General features: G+C 43.7%; 1 protein-coding gene across 1 annotated transcript in view; it reads left to right on the forward strand.

The window, feature by feature from the left end:
• The first annotated feature begins 17,450 nt into the window (after positions 1–17,450).
• ppp1r14d (protein phosphatase 1 regulatory inhibitor subunit 14D) overlaps positions 17,451–25,361 on the forward strand; it is a 53,385-nt gene continuing 45,474 nt past the window's right edge. Inside the window, exon 1 of the mRNA XM_060828332.1 lies at positions 17,451–17,949. Within this exon, the coding sequence (XP_060684315.1) occupies positions 17,767–17,949 (183 nt within the window). The 5' untranslated portion in view covers positions 17,451–17,766. The remainder of the gene's footprint in view (positions 17,950–25,361) is intronic.

The following is a 25,361-nucleotide window of genomic DNA, read 5'->3' on the forward strand; positions in this document are numbered from 1 at the left end:
CGGAGAGGGGATGGGTGAGTACCAGGGAGACGGTGGGTGGTGTTGGATGGGGTTGCAGGTCAGGAAGTGGGATGGTGTTGGGGGCAGGGGTGCGGTGTTGGGGGCGGGGACGGTGTTTACAGGATTGGGAGCGGGGTGGTGGTATTGGGGATGGGGCAGTGTTGAACGGGACAGGGGGTGGGGACTGGTGTTGGGGTCGGGGGGGCGGTGTTGCATGGGTTTGGGGCAGGGGTGTTGTTGGGGGCGGGGGCGATGTTGCACAGGATCGAGGGTGGGGCTTCGTGCGCTGTGTACTGCTGCTGGTCTCCTGAAAGGGGAGCAGACTTTAAAAACTCCGATCCCCAGAGGAAAGGTATTTAATCGATTAACCAAATAATCGATTATCTGAACGAAATAGTGCCCGCCCATCACATTCGGATAATCGAGGTTCGCCTGTATAGGGAAAGCCTGAATAGGCTGGGGCTGTTTTGCCTGTAGCATCAGAGACTGAGGGGTGACTTTATAGAGGTTTACAAAATCATGAGGGGCATGTATAGGATAAATTAAACAAGGTATTTTTCCCTGGAGTGAGGGAGTCTAAAACTAGAGGGCATAGGTTTAGGGTGAGAGAGGGAAGATATAAAAGGGACTTAAGGGTCAACTTTTTCACGCAGCGGGTGGTGAGTGTATGGAAGGAGCTGTCAGAGGAAGTGGTGGAGGCTGATAAAGTTACAGCAATCAAGAGGCATGTGGATGGGTACATAAATAGGAAAGGTTTAGCGGGGTATGGACCAAATGCTGGTAAATGGGACTAGATTTATTTTGGATATCTGGTCAGCATGGACAAGATGGACTGAAGGGTCTGTTTCCGTGCTGTACATCTCTAGGCCCCAAGAGCAGACACATCAAAAAGGGGTGTTGTTAAGCAAGCTTTTGAAAGCCATTAGCAGCATTTCAAGGTGATAAATTAATTTGATGCCTCTGATTGGTCAAGTCTTTGGGACATTCTGGAAGGTGTCAGGGAGGGTATAGCCTCGCAAGACACTCCCCCACCCCCAAATACTCCTAGAACCACATTGGGTTACAGCAGTGATCAGAGCAGCTCGCCCTTTGACCAGAGAGAAAAATCAACCCATGAAGCGAGGAACAGACTGAACAATTTGACAGACCAGGTAGGAGAAAGTGAGGACTGCAGATGCTGGAGATCAGAGTCGAAGGTGTGGTGTTGGAAAAGCACTGCAGGTCAGGCAGCATCCGAGGAGCAGGAGAATCAACGTTTCGGGCCTAAGCCCTTCATCAGAAATGAGCAGACCAGCAAAGTCACAAATATCTGGAAAGTATTTCAAGTTTCTAAAGAATCAGACAGTTAGAAATATAGTTGTTAAAAGTTTTACTTGTAACTCTTAACCTTTGTTGTCGTCAAATAAAGTTGCGACGCTCGCGCAGTGTGTTCTCTTTCCTAATGCATGCTAAGATGCCTGGGTAAATTAATGTCGGGCACACTGGTTGAGGAGCCTGCAGGGTCTTGGAGACACCCTATTCCAGACAATACGGCTTTGTTAGAAGAATGCTACACAGACTTGGTGGCACCCAGGTCAGTAGGAGGCCGGAGGCATAGTGTGACAAGGATAGGACCTGACAGCCAAAGTTTCAAAACCATACTCCGCAACCTCCACATATGGAGTGTAGTTATCTCACTGGATTGTCCTGCCTCTGCTTAATGCTAATATTGGATACAGGCCATAGAATCTTCAAGAATGGCATGCATAAAGGGTAAAAATGGCAACCTGAAGCCCTCTCTGCTTTTACACCTTCTTCAACGGTGTCTCCAGAACGTCCACATCAGGGAGGTAACTGAAGACCAGAAGCAGTCTTAGACAGGAGGGAAAGTCCAAGTTAATAACCGCAAATCCTGAAACATGATGCAACTGAGCAATAGCCTGTCATAGAGATGAACAGCATGGAAACAGACCTTCCGGTCCAAGTTATCTATGCTGACCAGATATGCTAACCTAATCTAATCCCATTTGTTAGCACCTGGCCCATATCCCTCTAAACCCTCCCTATTCATGTACCCATCCAGGTGCCTTTTAAATGTTGCAGCTGTACCAGCCTCCATCACTTTCTCTAGCAGCTCATTCCATACATGCACCACCCTCTGCATGAAAGAGTTGCCCCTTAAATCTCTTTTAAATCTTTCCCTCTCACCAACCTATGCCCTCTAGTTTTGGACTCCCTTTCCTGGGAAAAAGATCTTGGCTATTCGCACTATCCATACCCCTCATGATTTTATAAACCTCCATAAGGTCACCCCTCAGCCTCCATTGCTCCAGAGAAAATAGCTCCAGTTTATTCAGCCTCTCCCTACAGCTCAAAACCTCCAACCCTGGCAACATCCTTGTAAATCTTTTTTGCACCTTTTCAACAAATCTTTTCTGCACCTTTCAAGTTTAACAATATCTTTCCTATAGCAGGGAGGCCAGAATTGATCTCAGTTTTCCAAAAGAATCAGAACCAATGTCCTGTACAGCCGCATCAAGGCATCTGAATTCCTATACTCAATGCACTGAACAATAAAGACAAGTGTACCAAATGTCTTTTTCACTACCTTTGTCTACCTGTGACTTCACCTTCAAGAAACTATGAACATGCACCCAAGATCTCTTTGTTCAGCAACACCTCCTAGAACATTACCATTAAGTGTGTAAGTCCTGCCCTGATTTGCTTTTCCAAAATGTAGCCCTCACATTTATTTAAATTAAACTCAATCTGCCACTCCTCGGCCCATTGGCCCATCTGATCAAAGTCCCCTTGTGATCTGAGATGCTCCAGTCAGCAAAGCAATCCTCAGGCAATGTGCAGGTAGGAAAAAAAAACATTTGTGCTGATACTAAGGCACTAGCTGTGTCCAAATGTCAATTAATTCTGCCCTACTGTATCTCAAAAACAGCATGGGAGCAACAAAAAAGGACATGTAATGTTTATTCAACATCTCGTTTGGCATGAACAACAGATATAGTGTGTGTGTTTTGTAATTTTTTTATTTTCTCATGGGATACAGTTATCACTGGCTGGGTCAGCATTTATTACCCATCCGTTATTCCTCTGGGGAAGATTGGAGTCCTTGGATTCAATAAGACACCTCACCACTACCTTCTCCAGGGCAAATACAGAGGGAAGAGAAGTTGACTGAGCCAGGGATGTCCTCATACCATGAATGAATTTTAAAAAATACAGCTCCATTCTAATCATTTTAAAGTATCAGTTAAAAAAAACAAAAGCAAGCCCAACAAGAAAATACAGAAAAAAGTGCATTATCCAGCAATGTAGACATTTCTTTGCACCTGCATTTGAAAGAACATAGAACTTAAATATAAAAATGGAAAGCAAATACCGAAGCATACATTCTTAATCCTGCTTTTGGAGTTCCAGTGATTTAAAGGAAAGATAAGGTTTTATTTTGTCGATCAGCCAATAGCTGATCATGAAAAACAGGCAGTCAAACTCTCCATTGTTGTGGGAAATCACAGCAGGTCAGGCAGCAACCGCGGAGCAGGAGAATCGACGTTTTGGGCGTAAGCCCTTCATCAGGAAACGTCGATCTACCTACTCCTTGGATGCGGCCTGACTGGCTGTGCTTTTCCAGCACCACCCTCTTCGACTCGATCTCCAGCATCTGCAGTCCTCACTTTCTTCCATTGCCGTGGGAAATGTAAAGCCAAGAAGAGTCAATTTCTTGAGTATTTCTGATGCTGACCACAAACATCCGGAGAAAAAGTTCCAGCCTTGAGATGACCAATATAGAGCTTGTGTCAACTTCAAGATGCACAGGCTTGAGTTGAACTCAAAACCAGCAAGAACCAGTTGAAACAATCGACCAATTTATAGGCAGGGTTGATGTAAAGGTACTGAAGCTAACTTATTTGAAAGACTTATGGAACTGGTCATTGGCTCTACACCCATCAAATCCTTCAGAAAGCACTTCTAGCCAAACCCAATAAATATAACATTGATGGACTATTGAGTGACAGACAAGTTTGAAGACTTTTTTTGTGGGCCAGCAACACAGTTAAGTTAGGGTTAGGGTTCTGCAAAACATCTTGTGGCTGTAATAGGCTCAGCAAAACATCTAAATCTTTTACGAATTGTAGTTTGTCTTATCCACCAAGAAATTGCCCAGTATTAGCTGATATATGCCAGCTATGTTCCACAAGGGAACATTAAATTAAAACTTACAAGAAGTCTAATTGCCCAAAGAAATCCAAAGCATAGCATAATATTCCGCAGCACAATGTGAAGAAGAGTCAACCAACGAACAATGTCAATTTTTCCAAAGTTCCATCCAAGGCATCTAAATCTGACAAGTCTAAGAATTATCTGCAATGAAACAGTTTACAGAACTCAGTCAGCGAGTACACATAATTAACTTAATACACCACAAAGCTGCCACCAGAAAAGCTGAAGACTTTACACCCATCAACATGAAGTGTTTCATGATGAGGCATATTAAGACCTTGCTGCCCGCCTCAGTGCACACCTTGCAGTTCTCATATTGTCCCAACTGCTCAATTGCTGACGCCATTTCCACCACTCTCCATCTGACCCTCACACACTTGGAAAAGGACGCTACGTCAGATTACTGTTCATAGACTTCAGTTCTATACTTAACACTATCATTGCTCAGCACCTGATTGGAAAGCAGAGTCTGCTGGGCCTAAATGCCTCCCTTTGCAACTGGATGCTGGACTTCCTGACTGGGAGACCTCAGTCAGTCTGGATTTGGAACAGCATCTCCAACACCATCACACTGAGCATGCCCACACACACACACACACACACACACACACACACGCAGACACACAACTGTGCAGCGATGCACAGGTCAAATCACCTCATCAAGTTCGCTGATGACACAACGATGGTGGGTCTAATCAGCACGAACGATGAGACAGCGTACAGAGAGTATGCGCAGCAGCTAATGGACTGTCTCTGAACATAGACAAGATGAAAGAGATGGTTGTTGGCTTCAGGAGGGCATGGAGTGACTATTCTCCACTGGACATCGACAGCTCCCCCAGGGAGATTGTGAAGTGCACCAAATTTTTGGCGTACACCTGGAAAGAAACTCATCTGGTCCCGCAACACCAGCTGCACAGCCAAGTAAGCCCGGCAGTATGTCTACGTTCTGCGCAAGTTGAGGAAAGCCCACCTCCCACCCACCCCCATCCTCACCACATTGTACAGAGAGTTCATTGAGAGTACCCTGAACTGCTGCATCACTGCCTGGCTTGGGAATTGCACTGTCTCTGATCGTAACGCCCTACAACGAATAGTAAGGACAGCTGAGAAGATCATCAGGGTCTCTCTCCTTTCCATTACAGACATTTACACCACATGCTGCATCCACAAGGCCAACAGCATTGTGGGCAACCCCACACACCCCTCATTCAAACTCTTCTCCCTCCTGAAAGATATAAAAGAGACCTAAGGGACAACTTTTTCATGCAGAGGGTGGTATGTGTTTGGAATGAGCCGCCAGAGGAAGTTGTGGAGGCTGGTACAATTGCAACATGTAACAGGCATTTGGATGGGTATATGAATAGGAAGGGTTTGGAGGGATATGGGCCAGGTGCTGGCAGGTGGGACTAGATTGGGTCGGGATATCTGGTTAGCATGAACGGGTTGAACCGAAGGGTCTGTTTCCATGCTGTACATCTCTATGAATCTTAGAAAGCAGAGCATTTGGTCTCTCACAGCCAGACTGTGTAACAGTTTCTTCTCCCAAGCCATCAGGCTCCTTAACACTGTATGATCGGACTCTTTTCCATTTGCAATTCTTTGCACAACTTCAAATTGCTGCTAGAACAATGTCGATTAAATATCATTCCTTTTATTACATTGTAATATGCATGTTTTGCACTTCTTATGCACTTTGTATGATTGTGTAGTTTGTGTTGTCAATGTTGCACTTTGGTCCTGGAGGAATGCACTCTTGTTTTTTCCTGTATCATTGTATATGGTAGAAATGACAAATTACACCTTTTCTCTCTCTCTCTCTCTATCTGAAAAAGAAGGAATGAAGAACATCCACTAATTGCCAAGACTGGTACTGGTACAAGTGCAAATACTATCCCTTTATGCATCTTCCATGAGATGTACTCAGGAACTGGTGCTGTCTCCACCTAAGAAGTTAACTGCTTACAATAGGTCTGACATCCCATGCATTTTTATTATTTACTTTAAATATGAATACAACTCCTCAGAATGACACCTTTAACGCTGGTCTGGGTATTATTGGTCTGCTAAAATGCAGAGATATACAGATGATTACAATCCACGAGTTAACAAATTTGTTATTTGTAACACCAAAGATTTTAGATTATAACATCAAGTCTATCCATGACCTAATTAAGTTTTATGGGCCAATACAGTGGCTCAGTGGTTAGCTCTACTATCTCACACTACCAGGGACCCAGGTTCAATTCTACCCTTGAGCGACTGTGTAGAGTTTGCACCTTCTCCCTGTGTCTGTGGGGGTTTCCTCCTACAGTCCAAAGACGTACAGGCTAGGTAGATTAGCCATGCTAAATTGCCCATAGTGTCCAGGGATGTGCTGGCTCAGTGGATTAGGCATGGGAAATGTGAGCTTACAGGGATAAGGTAGGGGGGATGGGTCTGGGTGATGTCCCTGAGCCAGCATTTTCTTTCTGAACATCCAGAGATGAACTAGGACTCTCCAGAAATGTAACCTTCAAAGGCAAACAAGTGATGATTCCTCAATATCTAAATCTAGACATGTTATACCATATGTATATAGGTCACATGGGCAGAGAGATGAACCAAAGGATTGGCAGATGAATCCATCGATTCACTTGGCATCAGTAAAGATATTGGTCCCCTGATCAAGTCATGTGAAACATGTCAATTCTGTTACCCTAACAATCAAGAGAACCTTTAATTCCATGTTGGATTCCTTCTAAGTACAAGATTGTGACTGATATTGTCCATATCCAAGGAAACAATTACATTCTGGTGACTGACAACTTCACTAATCTCCAATTCATTGCACTAAATCAGTAATACTACTAATGCAACAGTTCTTGACATGTTGACTGTCCTATTCTTGGTTTCCTCTACAAGTTGTGCCTGACAATGGCCGGCGGTATAGTACTGCACACTTGTGCAGGGAATGAAATTTCAACAGATTACCTTTTGTCCATATTACCCTCAATCCAACAGTCTCACAGAACACGCTGTTAACATAAAATCTAACGTAATCAACCACAAGGTGATTTTCTGAGACTTTTGGATTTGTTAAATTTGCACAGTGCGACTCAAGGTAATGGTTACCCTCAACAGCAGCTCTTAGGTTTGGAGGACATTGTAATGATCCCAGCCGATGATAACAACTTTGAGTGCAACCTGGCCTGATAAATACATATAAATGAAATGTTTGCAATTTGCTTGCCATGGTCATCAGTCACTGAATGCATTAACATGAGGCTGTAAATGTACTTCCGATAAAACAGCATAAGTTTGTAACTCAAAGAAAAACAAAATTATCACCAGTAAAAAAGAAAGATTGCATCTGTTTTCCCAGAAACATATTTTACAGACACTCACCTTTTAGGTACATGGTTGTGGTAGGGGACATTATAATTAGGAGGATGCATTTCCCGCCCTGTGTCAGATTAAGGACTTCTCAGGGTTGAAAAGAAAACTTGGAAATAGACTAGTCATCCACATTGGTAGCAATGTCTTTGGTAGACTAGAGAGGAGGTTTTTCTGAAAATGGCTAAGTGTTAAATTAAAAAGCAGGACCTCCAGGGTACTAAGCTCAGGATGACTGCATAAACCACAGGCAAACTAGAATAGGGTAAATACTGTCAAGGAGTTAAATGTGTGGCTCAAAGATTGATGTGCGTGGAATAGCTTTTGAGGTGTGGGTCACTGGTGCAAGTGTTGGGGTAGAAGGGGGCTGTTCTGGTGGAAGGGACCAATGACCTGGTGAATCAACTAACCATGGCTGTAGAGAAAGATATCCAACATGAGCAAAACTAATGTAGTTTACAAAATACCATGCAAGGACTGCACAAAACACTATATAGGACAAACAGGAAGACAGCTAACAATCCGCATACATGAACATCAACTAGCCATGAAACGACACGACCAGCTATCCCTAGTAGCCACACACTCTGACAACAAGCAACATGAATTCAACTGGAAAAACACTACTATCATAGGGCAAGCCAGACAGAGAACAGCCAGGGAATTCCTAGAGGCATGGCATTCATCCACAAACTCCATCAACAAACACATCGACCTGGACCCAATATACCAACCACTACAGCGGACAGCTGAAACTGACACCCGGAAGCGACAAGGACAGACCACTATAAATACCGGAAGAAACATCAAAGAAGCGCTTCGCAGGAGGCTCCAGAGCACTGATGATGTCGCCTAGCCAGGGGACGAAACGTTTGCAACAAAAACTTCCAGCTCGGCGAACAGAACCACAACAGAAAGAGTCTAAACTAAGAAAGAGCTTTAAACTAACCAGAGAGGGGAAGGTTTGGGAGAGGAGAAATATAGGCCTACAGAACAAGATGATTTGACAGCATTGCAGTACCTGGTAACAAAATCTCAGTGAGACTGGAAGGGTCAAAGTTTTCAAATGTAGAAAAGCAGCAGTAAAAGGGCTTAAACTGAGAAAAAAGCATGGTAAAGGGGCAAAGAAAAGGCTTGTGAATACAGGTAGTATTCAGAAAAAAATTAATGAATTATTGTACGAATACACTTTAAAGTGTATGATCTTGTAGTCATTACAGAGACATGACCACAAAGAGATCAAAGCAGGTAAATAAATATTCAGGAGTTTGTGACCTTTTGAAAGAACAGGCAAAAGGGCATGGTGTTGGGCTATCATTGTTGGTACTGGGCAGAGAATGAATGCAGGCAGGAAATGATCTTGAGTCAGAAGATGTGGAATCCATATCAGTGAAAGTAAGTAATGAAAAGGGGAAGAGGTTACTGGTCAGAGTCATCTGTAAGCCCCCTAACAGTAGGTGTGTATTAGGAAAGAGAATAAATCATGAGATAATGATGGCATGTAACAAAGGCAGTAATCTTAATCATGTGTAACTTTAATCTTCATGCAGGATCGTGAGATTGGCAGAGGAAACAACAGGGTAAAAAAAGAGTGGACTGAGAAAATGATTGAGCAGCAAAGACAGTTGAGGAATAATAATGCCAGATGGTTCAAAAAATACTTCATGGTTCATAGGAAAGATATATTCCAGTGAGGGGTGACATGGTTAATCAGGGGAGTTAAGGATCACATCAGATTGAAAGAAAAAAACTTATAAAGTGGCAAACTTACATAACAGGCCAGAAGATTAGGAAAGGTTTAATAATCAATGAAAGGCGACAAAAGACAGTATCAAGATGGACAGCAAAAGCTTCTTTAAATACATAAAAAAAGGGAAGAGAGAAACCAAAGTACATACGCGCCTTAGAGAAAAAATGCTGGGGAAATAATAATGGGGAACCAGGAAATGGTAGAGAAGTTGAATAAAGGCTTTGCACCCATCTTCACAGGAGAAGATACTAATAGCATTCCAAAATTGCTGAATATTCAAAGGCTATTTGAGAACAGCAAATAAATATAATAACCATCTTTCGAGAAAAAAGTGCTCAGGAAAACAATGAAACTAAAGGTCAATAAGTCCCCTGGACCTGTACATGAGGATAGTTTAGGAAGAAGCTATAGAGATAGTAGATTGGCAGAGGAAAATCTAAGGAATCCTGGTAGTAATCTTCCAGGATTCCTTAGATTTTGGAGACATCCCAGAGGATTGGAAAACTGTCAATGTAACATGCTGCAATAACTCAGGAAATGCAACTGGAATGTAACATAATTTATTATTGAGACCAAAAGAGAGCCACTATTGGTAGCATACATAGGCTAGTCCCAGCCTGGGACAGACAATTCTGCCAAGCCCACCCTTTTATAAATGCTTTATAGAAGGCTTGGGTGATGTACTTCAGCTAGGCAGGGCATTGCCTGTTACCAAGGGAACTCTAACTCATTGTGCTCCATAGGAAGGATTCTTAGTGATCCTCCACAGGCCTTGTAATGGTTATAACACACATTTATTTAAAAAGGAAAGGAGAGAAAAATGGCAACCTTAGGCCAGTTATCTTACCATCTGTAATTTGGAAAATGAAATATAGCATGTTATAAAGGCTAAATATCCTATAGGATGCAAAAACTTAATACGTAATATAAAAATTAGATTCCCTACAGTGTGGAAACAGGCCCTTCAGTCCAACAAGTCCACACCTACCCTCCAAAGAGTAACCCACCCAGCCCCATTTCCCTCTAACCAATACACCTAACACTACAGGCAACGTAGCATGGCCAATTCACCTGACGTGCACATCTTTGGACTGTGGGAGGAAACTGGAGCACCCGGAGGAAATCCACACAGACATGGGGAGAACGTGCAAACTCCACACAGACAGTCACTAGAGGCTGGAATCAAACCTGGGTCCCTGGTGCTGTGAGGCAGCAGTGCTAACCACTGAGCGACCATGCCGCCCACCTTTACTCCCCCCAAGAAGTCAGCATATCTTCATGAAAAGGAAGTCTTGTCTGACAAACTTGCTAGAATTCCTAGAGGAAGTAACAAGTAGGATAAATAAAAAGGAAGGCAGTGGATGCAGGCTTTTGGATTTTCAGAAGGCATCTGATAAAGCACTTACTCGGCTACTTAATAAGATAAGCAATCATAGTGTCGGAAGTAATCTACTAGAAGATTGAGTAACTGATAGGAGACATAGAATTTGGGTAAGGGTGACAGTCTGTAGTTAGTGGAGTCCACAGGGATCAATGCAAGGGGTCACAATTATTTATGATATACAGCAAGCTTTGTTTTAACCAGCACCTTATCAACTGGCACTCTTGATAAAAATTATATACCTCAAATACTGCAATCTATTATGATGTCTGAGTATTTATGCTGTGATAAAGTATAACAGTGATGTATATACCCCCTGCTATTTCTTTCTGTTGTAGTGATTGTAATGAGGTCAGCCAAGTCGACATCATAGAATATGAGTTCCCTGATTGGGGCTGTTAACCTCGTCCAATCATGGAGCCTTGGCTGACATATATAAACAGGAGTGTCCGAGATTCTGTTCACTCAGAGATGGCTCTGAGGAAGCCAGACCAGCATCAATAAATGGGCCATGCACGTGTAAATATACAGTGCCTCGGTGATGGGATTACAGCCTCTGTCAAATTATTTCAGTGGAGACGAGATAAAAAATTAATTTCCTGAAGAAAATCACTCACCGCGGTCATCCATGAGTAGGGGTAAACAATTCTGGCATCATATCGTTATTTGGGAAGCTTAACTCATTTGATCCTGCTGTCAAAGACTGGGCCCAGTATGTGGAAAGAATGCATTTATTTTCCCTGGGCAAATGACACTGGGCCAGATGAAAAGTAATGAGTAATTCTCCTGCCACCCTGTGAACCTGCAGATCTTTTGGGTTATTAGGAGCCTAACTTTCTCTGAGGCACCAGATACTAAAACCTTTCAAAAATTAATGCATTTACTTAAGGTATATCATGACCCCAAACCTTCTCTAGTTCTGAGACACTATCAGTTTTACTCAGCATTTTGGGAACCAGGGGAGTCTGTATCAGGATTGTTGATGAGGTTAAGGTGACTGGCAGAGGCATATCATTTTGCTTAATCCTTAGTGAGATACTGAGAGTCTGTTTGGTATGTGAGATTAATGATGTGACCATGCAAAAGTGCCTACCAGCGGAAGCCCAAGTGGACTTCAAACAGGCACTACAACGGCTTTACTATTGGGAAATTTGGCAAGTGGAGCATATGAGTTGCAGGGTATTCCGATGGAAGTGGGTACCCTTGCCAGTCCGACTGAGCTTTGGGAACACCACTTGAGTGAAGGCAATTACATAGCCTCACTCAGGGTGTATTCTTAACAGAAGGACTCTGGGTCAGCCCACAGCCAAACCCCAAAACAAAGCCAAGCCTCGTCCAAACAGTTAACATTTCCTTTGGGACTTGGCCGGCAAACCCTTTCAGTTGTAGCCGGTATGTGGACTCCAGGCAGCAAAAGAACCCCACTTGAGTTGAATTGAGCAAGAGAACTCATAGGCCAGTAGCCAGGACAGTGCGCCCCTAGAAATCTCACTCCATCTGGTTTGGAACAGTTAAATTGCTTAGCAACATATAAATTAGAACCAATCAAAATAAACGTCTGGTTAAATGGTCACCAAGTTCTAATGGAAGTTGATGCCATGGTTGCATTAATAATAGCAGACCCAGTCTTTAACAAAATTCACTCTGGACTCCAATCCTTAAGTTTGCATAAGACCTTGGCTAGACTGAGAATGTCTAAAGATGTACAGGTTAGGTGGATTCGCCATGATAAATTGTCTGTAGTGTCCAGGGATGTGCAGGTTAGATGGATTAGCCTTGGGAAATGCAGGGTTACAGGTTGGGTTGGGTGCGGGTCTGAGTCGGATGCTTGTTAGAGCACAAAACCAAAGCTGACATTCCAATGCATCACTGAGCGAGTGCTGCAATGTCTGAGGTGCAGTATTTTTTTTATGAGACATTAAACTGTTTTGAGACCAATATGACTCTGGTTCGGAACTGCAGAAGAATCACATCGGACTTGAAACATTAACTCTATTGCTCTTGCCACAGATGCCACCAGACCCATTGAGATTCTCTTGCATTCTCTGTTTTATTTCTGATTTCCAGCATCCACAGTATTTTGCTTTTATCCTTCTTCAAGTGTAATACCGAGCACGGAACATAATACTCCACCAGTCCCCTTAAGCAATACCTGTGCCAGGTATGAATTTAATGTACAATTTCTGAGTGTTTGCTATCAAATTACATTTTGTTACTTTTATTCTCGGCTGTGCGATTCTAATCAGTCATCAGCCTGGTAAAATGATAGTCTCATTAATATTATACAGTACAAACTGTTGTGGAAATTGGCCTTGCATTGCTCAGTCTGAATACAATGAAATGCAGTTATGATGAGCAGGTTGCAAATGTGCTGTCTATTTTTGGGTTGTAGTGTGTGACCTGCATTAATACTGAAAAGGCAGATTGCAAGAGGAAGTTGATAAGGTCAGAGGAAAGATGACACCACCTACAATGACGACTTCCACTTTTATAGCACCTTTAGGAAGCTTTGAGGAGCGCTTTAAAAGCTAGTGAAATGGAGGAGTAGGAAAGATTAGAGAGGAACAAGTATCACTGTATGAGCATGCTAATTCACCCCCTCTGCTGAGAGTAAAAGCTGTCACATAGATTAATGGCAATTGCTCAATAGTCACTTAGAACAATTTGTCAAACGCATTTGCAATTATTCTACTGCCAATAACATAAGTAACACCACCGCTTTGAAAAGGGTTAATCTCCTTAAGGTACAAACAATTTCCAATGCCAACATCATGTTCCGAGTGCTTGAGAAACTCACTGAATATGAAAGGGTTATGGACTTTGGTCACATATGTCAGGTGACTCAGAAGTGTCAGCTGTAGCCTGGACAGTAACATTCCAGCCTTTGTCATAGAGTCATAGGATCATACAGCATGGAAACAGACCCTTCAGTCCAACTAGTCCATGCCGAACATAATCCCAAACTAAGCTAGTCCCACCTGCCTGCTCCTGGCTTTTAAATATTGTAATTGGACCTATATCCACCACTTCCTCAGGAAATTCATTCCACACGCAAACCACCTTCTGTGTAAAAAAATTGTCTCTGTGTCAGAAAACTGTGAAAATCTCCTTGTAAAAAACTTTTGTGAGATCTAAGTTGATGTTTCAGTGCTGATGAAAGAACATTTCTTTCAGATGTGACAAATTGCAAAGGGTGAGGAGGATGGCGGGATCTTCAAAGGCCATAGGCAGATTGGTGGCGTGGGTGGACAAGCTGCAAAAGAAGTGAATGCCATGAAGTGATTTGTTTTGATAGGAAAAATGCCAAGTGGTGATATAAAATAAAGGGCATAATTCTAAAAGGGGTACGGGGCAGAGAGGTCTGGGATTATAAATACATGAATCATTGAAGGTGACAAGACATGATGGAGAGAGAAGCTAATAAAGCACATTATGCATTATTAATAAGGGCACTGAGTACAAAAATAAAGACAATGTATTAATGTTGTATAGAACATTTGTTCATCCTCAATTGGAGTTTTGCATCTGATGTTGGGCACTGTGCCTTAGGCAAGTTGTGAAGCTAAGAGAGATGATGTGGAAAACACTGATTCCCAGGATGAGCAACTTCAGGAACACGGATAGATTGGAAACATTTGGGAATTCCCTTGAGGAGAGGGCTCTGGACAGAAAAGATGGGAAAAATATTTGCAGAGTTAGAGTGTCGAGGACCAGAGATCACAGATTTAAGGAAATTGGAAAACACAACAAAGGTAACGTAGGGGAAAATGATTTCACCTGAGTGCTTATTATCTGGAAGGTGCTACCAGAGAGGTGGTCGAGGCAGATTCGGCTGAGAGATTCAGTTCAAGAGGGAGTTGCGCCATTACCTGGAAAAGGAAGAATTGGCAGGAATACAGAATGGGTGGGGGGTGGGGGGCAAGGGTGGTATAGCATTCATTGAGTAGTTTCTTTAGCGAGCCAGCACAGACATGATGGGCCAAATGGTCTTCTGTGCTGTAACTATTCTGGGATTCTGAGATCAATTGTAACAATAATTCTCCTGGTACTACTTTGAGACGTATTCTTCCCTCGTGCCAGGTTGATGTTTACCTCTCAACCCAAAATAATCAAACACAAGGTTATTTTCCTCTGGAACAATTGCATTCTAACCAGCAGGAGGCATCTTTTTATATAAATCTTTAGCAACAGAAAGTGGCTTTCACCAACAAATAATGTTCTTTTCATCAACAGGACAGACCATCCATCTAAAGAAGGTGCAATTGAAAACCATGAATTGAAAACCATTCACAGTAATATGAGGCACTCTTATCACAGGCACAAGGGACTCTTGTTATCATTGGCATGTGTTCTTTCACCAACAGGAGGAGCTCTCTCCCACAATTACAGAGCTCCCCTCAACAAAGTTGACACTCTTTTCAACACTAGAAGGCATTCTCTTCATTTAGATGAGCCCTTCTTTTTCCCCAGTGAAAGACAGTTGTGCCCAGTGAAGTGTGGGACTCTCTCCACCAATAAGTAATACTTTCATTATGATTATGATGTTTTTTTGTCATGGATAGAAGAGCTCATTTCATCAATAGCAATTGACCTGTTCACTAATAAGACATGCTACCCACCATTGCGAGATACTCTGTTCTGTCTATAAGAGGTGCTAACAGTGTCAAAACCAATTGCAACAGCTCCTTACACCATTAGGAGTTTTTTTCTGCCAAATGGAAAGGAGCTGTCTTCACCAAAAGTCATCACTCTGTTTGTAAGAAAGGAGATTCATAATTTATAAGAGGATTTCCCTTCAGCAGTAGATTTTTTTACACGATTAGATGATCTTTTTATTGTTAGGAAGTGCTCTCTAATAGCAAGTTCTATCTTCATCACTATATCCTTCATTAGGTTAAATTGTCTACACCAACAGGGAACATGATTATCACTGATTTTTTTTTCTCACGGTGAGCAGGGCGCCAGACACTGTTTATTTTTTTTTTGTTTTACCCCCACACTACCGCCTAACTGCGGTAGTGCTTATATTTTCCCCCACACCCATGTTGTGTGTGTGCAGGTGTGAGACACAGTGAGAGACACAAGGTGCATGAGTCTTTATTCAACTTTCCACCACCAGGAAGAAAGGAAACACCCAAGTAGCCTCCCCTTCACATCAAAGGGCAATGCTGTGTGATCAAACAGTGAAGGGCAGGGCAAGGATTAAATCAAAATAGAGTTGGAGGGGGAAATAATGCACTCCACTCCCTGCGGTGCCCATCTCTCCCTAAACAACTTCAGGGTGTTGGTGGACACGGCGTACTCCTTCTCCAGAGACACTCGGGCTCTTACGTAACCGCGAAAGAGGGGCAGGCAGTCAGCCTTAATGACCCCCTCCACGGTCCGCTGCCTGGACCTGTTTGTGGCCAGTTTGGCCAGGTCCAGGAGCAGACCCACGAGGAGGTCTTCAGAGCTACCCTCCCTCCTCTGTACCGGGTGTCCAAAGATCAGGAGCGTGGAACTGATGTGCAACCAAAAGCAGAGGAGGAGGTTTTTAAAGAAAAAAAATGTGCACACTCCACACAGACAGTTGCCCAAGGCTGGAATCAAACCCAGCTCCCTGTGAGGCAATAGCACTGTGCTATGCTCAGTTGTGAGCTTCACTGATATTAATTGTACTAATCACCAACAGGAAGGGCTCTTTTCATCAATTGTAGGTTCCAATTCCACCAATAGTAGTCAATTGCCTCACAAATTGCCTCAATTGTGGGCGGCACGGTGGCACAGTGTCTCAGTGTCACAGCACCAGAGACCCAGGTTCAATTCCCGACTCAGGCGACTGACTGTGTGGAGTTTGCATATTCTCCCCGTGTCTGCGTAGGTTTCCTTCGGGTGCTCCGGTTTCCTCCTACAGTCCAAAGATGTGCGGGTCAGGTGAGTTGGCCATGCTAAATTGCCCGTAGTGTTAGGTAAGGGGTAAATGTAGGGGTATGGGTGGGTTGCGCTTCGGCGGGTCAGTGTGGACTTGTTGGGCCGAAGGGCCTGTTTTCACACTGTTAAGTAATCTAATCTAATCAAAGGCAGCAGACCCAAATTGGATTCAGAATTCCTGCTGTCTGGACTTTGCATTATTATTGTTGTGCTTACACCGGTATGGTAAGCATATCATAAGTCACAGCATAGGAACGTGATTGGTTAGCTCAGTTGGCTGGACAGTTTTGCAACTTTGAGTGATATCAACAGCAAGGGTTCAATTCCCAGACCAACTGACTTTACCACAAAGGAGTCTCCTACTCAACCTCTCCCCTTACCTGAGGTACGGTGACCCTCAGGTTAAACCACCCACCACCACCACGAATGAAAGAGCAACGCTATGGTGTTGGGCCATTGCAGTGTTACCGTAATTAACGTGTTCACAATTCTACAACAGATTAGGGCAACAGTGATACAATACTACGACAACGACGTGCATTTGTATCGACAAACATGGACTGTTTCGCTGCTTTGTTTGTGGTCTCGGCACACTTACTGTGAAGTGTCAGGATGGTGCTTGGTAGGAACTCCTGAAACAAAATTTAGCATCCAGCCTTGACGGGCAAGTGACCGGAGCATTGTCTAGAGAGAATGTGAAAAGAAGAAACGTATAAAGGAGACAATCCCTGAAAAAAAAATCTTAAGAAGTAAGGCTGTCATTCCAATCCTGACTCATGAGCTGTTTTATTAGCCTTGGTGAACCAAGATCACGTAAACAATCGTCGATTGGCTTGTTTTAATCTGCGGTTTTATCAACGCAATAAAACAAAATCGTTGGATGTAATAGCAGTTCACGTTAACAAGAGTGGGGCATTGTTTTCTCCACTCCCTCAGGATATTGTATGTCCAGACTGTGCTGGTGTCTCCCATCTGCCAGTGAAGAGGAGAAGGAGGGAGGGGAAGAGGAGAAGGAGGAGGAACAACTGAATGACGGCTTCACTCCTCTCCATCTCACATGTGAGCTTGGGACGGCAGCAGCTGAAGGCACTCGGGCTGGTTTATTACAGCGATCAGGCAAGTCAGGTCAGTCCCCATGATGGCGGAGCCCAGCACACAGTCCCGTGTCTACTTTCAGTCCCCGGGCAAGGAAGAGGAGGCTCAGTCACAGCGGAAACTGGGCAAGTTCACGGTCCGGTACGACAGGAAGGACCTGCAGCGGAGACTGGACATCGAGGAGTGGCTGGACTTCCAGCTCCATCAGTTGTATGGCTGTGAGGTGAGTGGGGGCAGTGCAGCGATCACCTTGACTCGGGTCAGGCCGTGTGCTCGGATGCGGTGGGGGGCTCTGTGTTGTTCACCCCCCTGGCGGGGTCTGACTGCACCAAACGCTGCAGACACTGAATCCAGCAGCGACAGCCTGCCTTAGGTGAACACCTCTGTGTAAAAAGGTGGAAAACGCCAACCATTTGCAATGTGCCTTCACCACGGCAGTGTCAATGTCCAAGAACTGCCAGCCGATTGCATAGCAAAACATCTGTAATTCCAAGCTGTGGTTTTTTGGAGTGAGCTCTGCTGAGTTTTCACAGTTACTGAATGTATTATTTAATTGGGTGACTTTGTGCTGAAGGATTTGCAATCTTATTGAAAGCTCAGTGATTGTGTGTGGGCATGGTTTTGGGTGTGTGTTGGGGGGGGGGGAGTCTGTGATGTGGTGTCAGGGTGTGGTGCCATGTGGGTGGTACAGTACTGTGTCATGGTGTGGGCACCCAGAGCCATGTGGGCTCATGCTGCTGTATGGGGTCACAGTGTTATATCTCTCTCTCTGTGTGTGTGTGTGTGTAGTGTGGGGAGGAGGGGGGGGGGGTCACAGGTATGGTGTGAGGACATGGCCATGCAGTCGTGTAGGGTCGTAGGCACAGCACTGTGTGAGCTTGTAGTTGTGTGGTTCCATTTGTTTGTGTGAGGAGTGGAGGGGTATGTGTTTTGGTAGGGGTATGGGGAGTGTGGTGACATGTTTTACAATTGTATTAGTGTGTTAGGGTATGGGATGTGTTGGGAATGCCTGTTTTGGTGGGTATGTGTGTATGGGGGTGAGAATATCTGTCGGAATGGAGTATCTATGGGAATGAGAGGGTACGTAGCAGTGGTGCTGTTTGATGGTCATGACAAACGCATTGATAGCTCTGAGCACTGGAAGAATAGGAAACTGAACAGGCTAAATCCTAGAAATATGACGACTATCCCAGATTCTATTCACTAGACTGTATCCACATTCCATGTGCTGAATGCTACCTCCAATCTGTCTCCATTTCCTATTTTACCTTGTTAGATTGTAGTTGGATTTAAACATGTTTAATGGTTTCTCTGATTTAAGATGTGATATTACAGGCAGTGAACATACCATGTTTCAGATTTGGGGGAGGGTGGAGGTAAAATATTAGAATAACAATCTGATAATGTTGGAGTGATATTTTAATTTAATCTGTTTGGGCATGCCGGTTTCACACCCCTGAAGGAGGTGGGACTTGAATCTGGGCATCCCAGATCAGAAGTAGGGACATTATCACTGTACCATGAGAGCTCCCTCTGAGAATACCAGGAATTATAAGGCATTAATCAACATTATAATGTGCATAGTTGATTATTGAATATGAATGCAATTGTAATGTATTCATAATTGGGAATATTTTTGAATCCAATTAGACTCTGGTCTGTTGTGGAAGTCGCTCGGATCATAATGAGATCATAGCTCAAGTTCTACTGAGCAGGTTCAGGTTTGATTCAATTCTGATCATAGTACCTTGGTTGGGAGCAGATTCACTCATAGGACTCTAATAGGTGCATGTGTTGATCTAAATGGGTCTCTAAACCAGTCATGTAATGCAAGGACTAATGTCAACCTCAGCTCTACTCTACTGCACATTCTCTCATCCTTTGATTTGTTTAAAGTCTAAAACTTTGAGCATTTTCAAGGATGACATAAACAGTAATTGAGCATCTATAGCTTTCTTGGGTAGAGAATTTTAAAGATTTGCAACCCTCTGAATGAGGAAATCTCACTTACCTCATTCTGAGATCATGAGACTGTGACCACGTGTTCCAGACTTCCTTCCAGTGAGATCATCTCGGCATCTATTCCCTTTGTGGCCCCTTAAGAATATTTTGAGTTTGAGATGATCATATTAAAACATCTAGACTGCAGGATATATAATGCTCATCTACACAATCTCATCTTAGAGGATAAGCCCCTCACCCCAGCATTTTAATCTAATGTACCTTCATTGTTGCCTCTCTCAGGCAGGTATCCACTTCATTCTGTGCAAAGCCAGACATTGTGTACAGTTCTTCAGTTGTCAGTTCATGAAAGCTGCACACAATTGCACCAAGATGTTCTAGCTCCTGCACTTAAATTCTTGAACATTCAATGCCATAGTCCCAAAGAACCACTAATACAAGTAGTGCAACATATTGGGTTGCCTCCAGCACGGGGAACACCATACAGATTTGTACCTTCAATCCCCAATCCCAAAGATTGTCCTACCAATTGGTCTTCTAATCTCTCCAGTCTCATTTTGAACCTGCTCACAATTTTGGTTATACTTCTCTCAAGTCTTGCCTCTCTCTGGTTATGTGTTCAGCTAATGGAGGTTTGGGTATGAAAACTAATTCATTTATTGCTTGAGGTCTTCCTTATGGTTGTCAGAGATGCCAATGTTCTTCTATAGGGCAATAGAATTATTGGATATCTATGTGGGAAGGGTAAAATGGACATTGTGGAGTTTTGGATGGGTCCCAAAGTGTTTCCATGTTGGAAAGATACCTTTTGTGATTGTTATACAATATTCTGCTCTTCCCTTGTATGCCACTTTGGTTACTTTCATATTCACTGATGGTGCTTAAATAGTACATTTTAAGGATATAAAACCATCCAAAGCTCCTCTGTGTTGTAGATGGAGTGGGGATGGACATTAGCCACTTTCCCCATTCTATATCCCATCTGATTGGACCCTGAAATTGCCTCCCCTGATGGTACAGCACAGGCATGAATGTTTTTGTTAGACATCATGTGGTGTCCCTCACATATGATTCCGATATTCTCTACTTGGTAGGTGTGTTTGGGTTTCTCCTTCCCTATAATTATGGAATGGATGTCTGCACTCCTATCAACATATTTGTTTAACCACATTATCAACCTTGATGTATGTGCTAAACCTTTGCATTGGCAACAGGTCAAATGCATTGATCTGGATGTCAAGTACTGGAGCTGGTTATTGGTGACCGAGAAGGGAATGCCCTCTGATGTATCTGTCTAAAATGTAGTTAGGTCTGCTCTACTATCCAACATTCATACACCCAGCAGACATCATTTTTATGCTTCTTTGGTCCTTCAGCAATGAATTAATAGTTGTTTCATGCTGTGCCATTGCAGTTATGTATAACCTTTTGAGACTAACAGGTTCACAGAGCCACAGAGATGATATCAGTTTCTGGACATTGCTTCATTGGGGTTCCCTGGCCCCTCCAGCTTTGCGAAGGATTATCCTTCTTGTCCCAAATCATTAGGGCTTATCAGGGAGTCCATATCTATGTTCAGCCACCTTCCTTGTGTTCAAGTTCGGTACAGGCACCCTCTTCATTTGGTTAACCTGGAACCATGTGACACTCCCGAAGTTGAATAACGTAGATCATGTGACTGCCCTTGATCACAGTATTGTATGGGCCTCTATACAAGGGAACAGTTCTCTGTCAACACCTGATCCCTAATATCCCACTCCTCTGTGATTTATTTGTCATCATGAACAATTTATTGTGTTGGCTTTTCCTCCTAACGTTACAGGCTGTTTGTCTGCACAATTCCCAAAAGTGATTTGATGCTTGTTTGGCTCTTATACTGCTGGTGTGGCACTGTCAGTATGAGGTGGTGTGTGGGGGGTCCCCATAAGTCTGCTAACCCATGGAGAGAGTACCCAGTCTCCTTAGGTTTTTGGCCCTGTATATTGATGAGGAATGGTGTAGCACCTCATCTCTTCTGAGGCTGACTTCAATCTGCAGTGCTAATTTAATGGTCTGGTTCACATGCTCCACTGTTCCCTAAGTTTGAGGATTGTGGGGTCCATGCCATTTCCCCTCTGACCCCAACAACCTTAAATGGATTTACATCACCTGTGCCCTATTGATCTGATTCCAGTATACAGAACAACCTCTGTTATCCGAACGTCAAATATCCAAATTTCGGATAATCCAACCAATCAAGCTCTCGAGATCCTGGAAAAATGTTATCTGAGCAAGCAGTTATCTAAACAAAATACTCCCTACCTGTGTCACTCGGATAATCGAGGTTGTTTTGTATCAGGCAAATCCCACCTTGAAAATGCTCCCTTTAAGAGGGTTGACTAAGTTGGAAGTCACATGACACCAGGTTATAATCCAACAAATCACAAGGTGTTGGAGCACAGCCCCTTCATCTGGTGCAGTGAGAGAAGAGCACTCACGGATGTAGTTGATAGCCAGAGAGATCAAAGGATCATACAACTGGTGTGATTACTGTCAGATAAGTCTCTGGCTCATAAGAAGGAGGGTTTTTGCAGTCTACACAGCTGTGACCAATCTCAGAGGAAAGCCTGCATTCACTTTTTATAAAATTATAAACCAGGACCAGGAGTTCTTTTATCTTCTTCACTGGTAGAAGACCAATAAAGTGGATTAGTATGGATTACTGCAGCCCTTCTGCCCATCAGTTAACTCTCAAGTTGACCTTCCGTTCTGGGTGTTTATTCTGTCGTCTGATTCACATCGTTTCACGTGGGACTCCATACCTGCTCTTAGCCACTGTCCCACCTGCCCAGCACGTTCCCTGGATGTCTTGCACTGGGACTCCACAGGCCACTTCCAATTAACTCCTGTCAGTAAATCTCATATCTCCTTTGAACAACATGACTTCCTTCAGTACTAAACCTGTAGACTGCTGAGGGTCTTCCAAATCCTTTCCTCTTGCTTTTGTCTCAATAATGTTTCTTGAAACGGGGTCTTTGAGGTGCACATCAGTCAGGTCTGAGTGAAGGGGCATGCACACCATTGCATCCTTATCCATTGTGGCTACCATGGGTTATCCTTCTCCACTTCAGCTTTGAGTCGACGTTTGCCTTTGGGATGATGTTCTATTCCCTATTGACCACTTTCAAAATTACTCAGAGCAATGAGCTGGTCATGAAAGGCATCCTCTCATCTGGGGTGAATGGTCTAAGGGCCCATGCAGCTAGATAAGTTAAATGTGAGCATAGAACCAGAGCAGATGGGGTAGGGCATGGGCAATTCCTACAAGTGTGTGATCACATGCTATACTGCCTCCTGCTGGGTATTTGCCCTCCGAGCTTCACTTCTCTGTCCAGGCAATACCCCCTTTTTGTTTTAACCACAAAGCTGTCTTGTCCTTCTGGATGTATGCCCATACATGTATTACCCTTGGTGTCCCATACTCCTTCTACAGTACATATGAGTGCACCTTCACCATCCATGTTTACTGCCAGCTTTGGTTCATTGAATGGTTTGACGACCAATCCATCTCACCCGGGAACAAGGCCTACATGTGCCATCTTTGATCCTCGCCTTCAACCAAAGCTGTGTGTGTGTGTGTGTGTGTGTGTGTGTGTGCTGGGTGGTCAGGGTTATACTGTGTGCTGCTGTACATTTATAGAATACTGAACAGCATATTGAGTGGCCAGAAGCTGGGAAACTGAACAGCAGCACTAGACCCTTTTTGCTCTGTTGCAGGAGATGGGACTCCATCAACTCTGCGAAGGCTCAGTTTGGGCAGAGAGAGAGGTTTAGTTTCTTTGACCTGCACTCCCCTTCCCAGTATTCTTTCAGTCAGGCCTATGCTTTGCAAAAGCCTCTTCATTTTCCTGAACTCGTTTCCGGGACTGCATCAGTAAGTTCACTGAATTCCTGCTGGTTTTGTTTGCCACCAGTCAGCCTGTCTCCCCAGACAGAAACATGATCATCATCAATGATATTTTCACCATGTCTCTTGCAGATACCCATCGGTCATATCCATTGCCACGCTTGGATATATGAACAATTAGCCAATCTGCTCCTCGTACTCCGAGTGAGGGGTCCCCATTTTGTTCATATACATTCCCATTCGTTTGATAGGCCCTTTCATACTGAAGGATTTTGATACCACTGCTGTTGCGGAGTCACCTGTGAAACCCTCCAAATGGTCTGATCTTCCACTGGAGAGGGCTGGTCCCTGTGGTTTTGATGATCCAATCACAATGCAAGAGAAAGGGTGTCTAGTAGAAAACAGCACCAGCCTGTTCAGCCCCTCCCTATAGCTCAAATCCTCCAACCCTGGCAACATCCTTGTAAATCTTTTCTGAACCCTTTCAAGTTTCACAACATCTTTCTGATAGGGAGGAGACCAGAATTGCATGCAATATTCCAACAGTGGCCTAACCAATGTCCTGTACAGCCACAACATGACCTCATTATTCTGACCAATAAGGGAAAGCATACAAAACACCTTCTTCACTATCCTATCTACCTGCGACTCCACTTTCAAGGAGCTATGAACCTGCACTCCAAGGTCTCTTTGTTCAGCAACACTCCCTAGGACCTTACCATTAAGTGTATAAGTCCTGCTAAGATTGGCTTTCCCAAAATGCAGCACCTCTCATTTACCTGAATTAAACTCCATCTGCCACTTCTCAGCCCACTGGCCCATCTGATCAAGATCCTGTTGTTATCTGAGGTAACCCTCTTCACTGTCCACTATACCTTCAATTTTGGTGTCATCTGCAAACTTACTAACTGTACCTCTTATGCTCGTATCCAAATCATTTATGTAAATGACAAAAAGTAGAGGACCCAGCACCGATCCTTGTGGCACTCCACTGGTCACAGGCCTCCAGTCTGAAAAACAACCCTCTACCATCACCCTGTTTCTTCTACATTTGAGCCAGTTCTGTATCCAAATGGCTAGTTCTCCCTGTATTCCATGAGATCTAACCTTGCTAATCAGTCTCCCATGGGGAACCTTGTCGTACGCCTTACTGAAGTCCATATAAATCACATCTACTGCTCTACCCTCATCAATCCTCTTTTGTTACTTCAAAAAAACTCAATCAAGTTTGTGAGACATGATTTCCATGCACAAAGCCATGTTGAATATCCCTAATCAGTCCTTGCCTTTCCAAATACATGTACATCCTGTCCCTCAGGATTCCCTCCAACAACTTGTCCACCACCAAGGTCAGGCTCACCAGTCTATAGTTCCCTGGATTGTCTTTACTGCCCTTCTTAAACAGAGGCATCACGTTAGCCAACCTCCAGTCTTCCGGCACCTCACCTGTGACTATCGATGATACAAATATCTCAGCAAGAGGCCCAGCAATCACTTCTCTAGCTTCCCACAGAGTTCTCGGATACATCAGATCAGGTCCTGGGGATTTATCCACCTTTACCCGTTTCAAGACATCCAGCACTTCCTCCTCTGTAATCCGGACATTTTGCAAGATGTCACCATCTATTTCCCTACAGTCTATGTCTTCCATGTCCTTTTTGACAGTAAATACTGATGCAAAATATTTATTTAGTATCTCCCCCATTTTCTGCGGTTCCATCCAAAGGCCGCCTTGCTGATCTTTGAGGGGCCCTATTCTCTCCCTAATTACTCTTTTGTCTTAATAT

This window comes from Hemiscyllium ocellatum, chromosome 8 (genome assembly GCF_020745735.1).
Source record: "Hemiscyllium ocellatum isolate sHemOce1 chromosome 8, sHemOce1.pat.X.cur, whole genome shotgun sequence".
NCBI lineage: Eukaryota > Metazoa > Chordata > Chondrichthyes > Orectolobiformes > Hemiscylliidae > Hemiscyllium > Hemiscyllium ocellatum.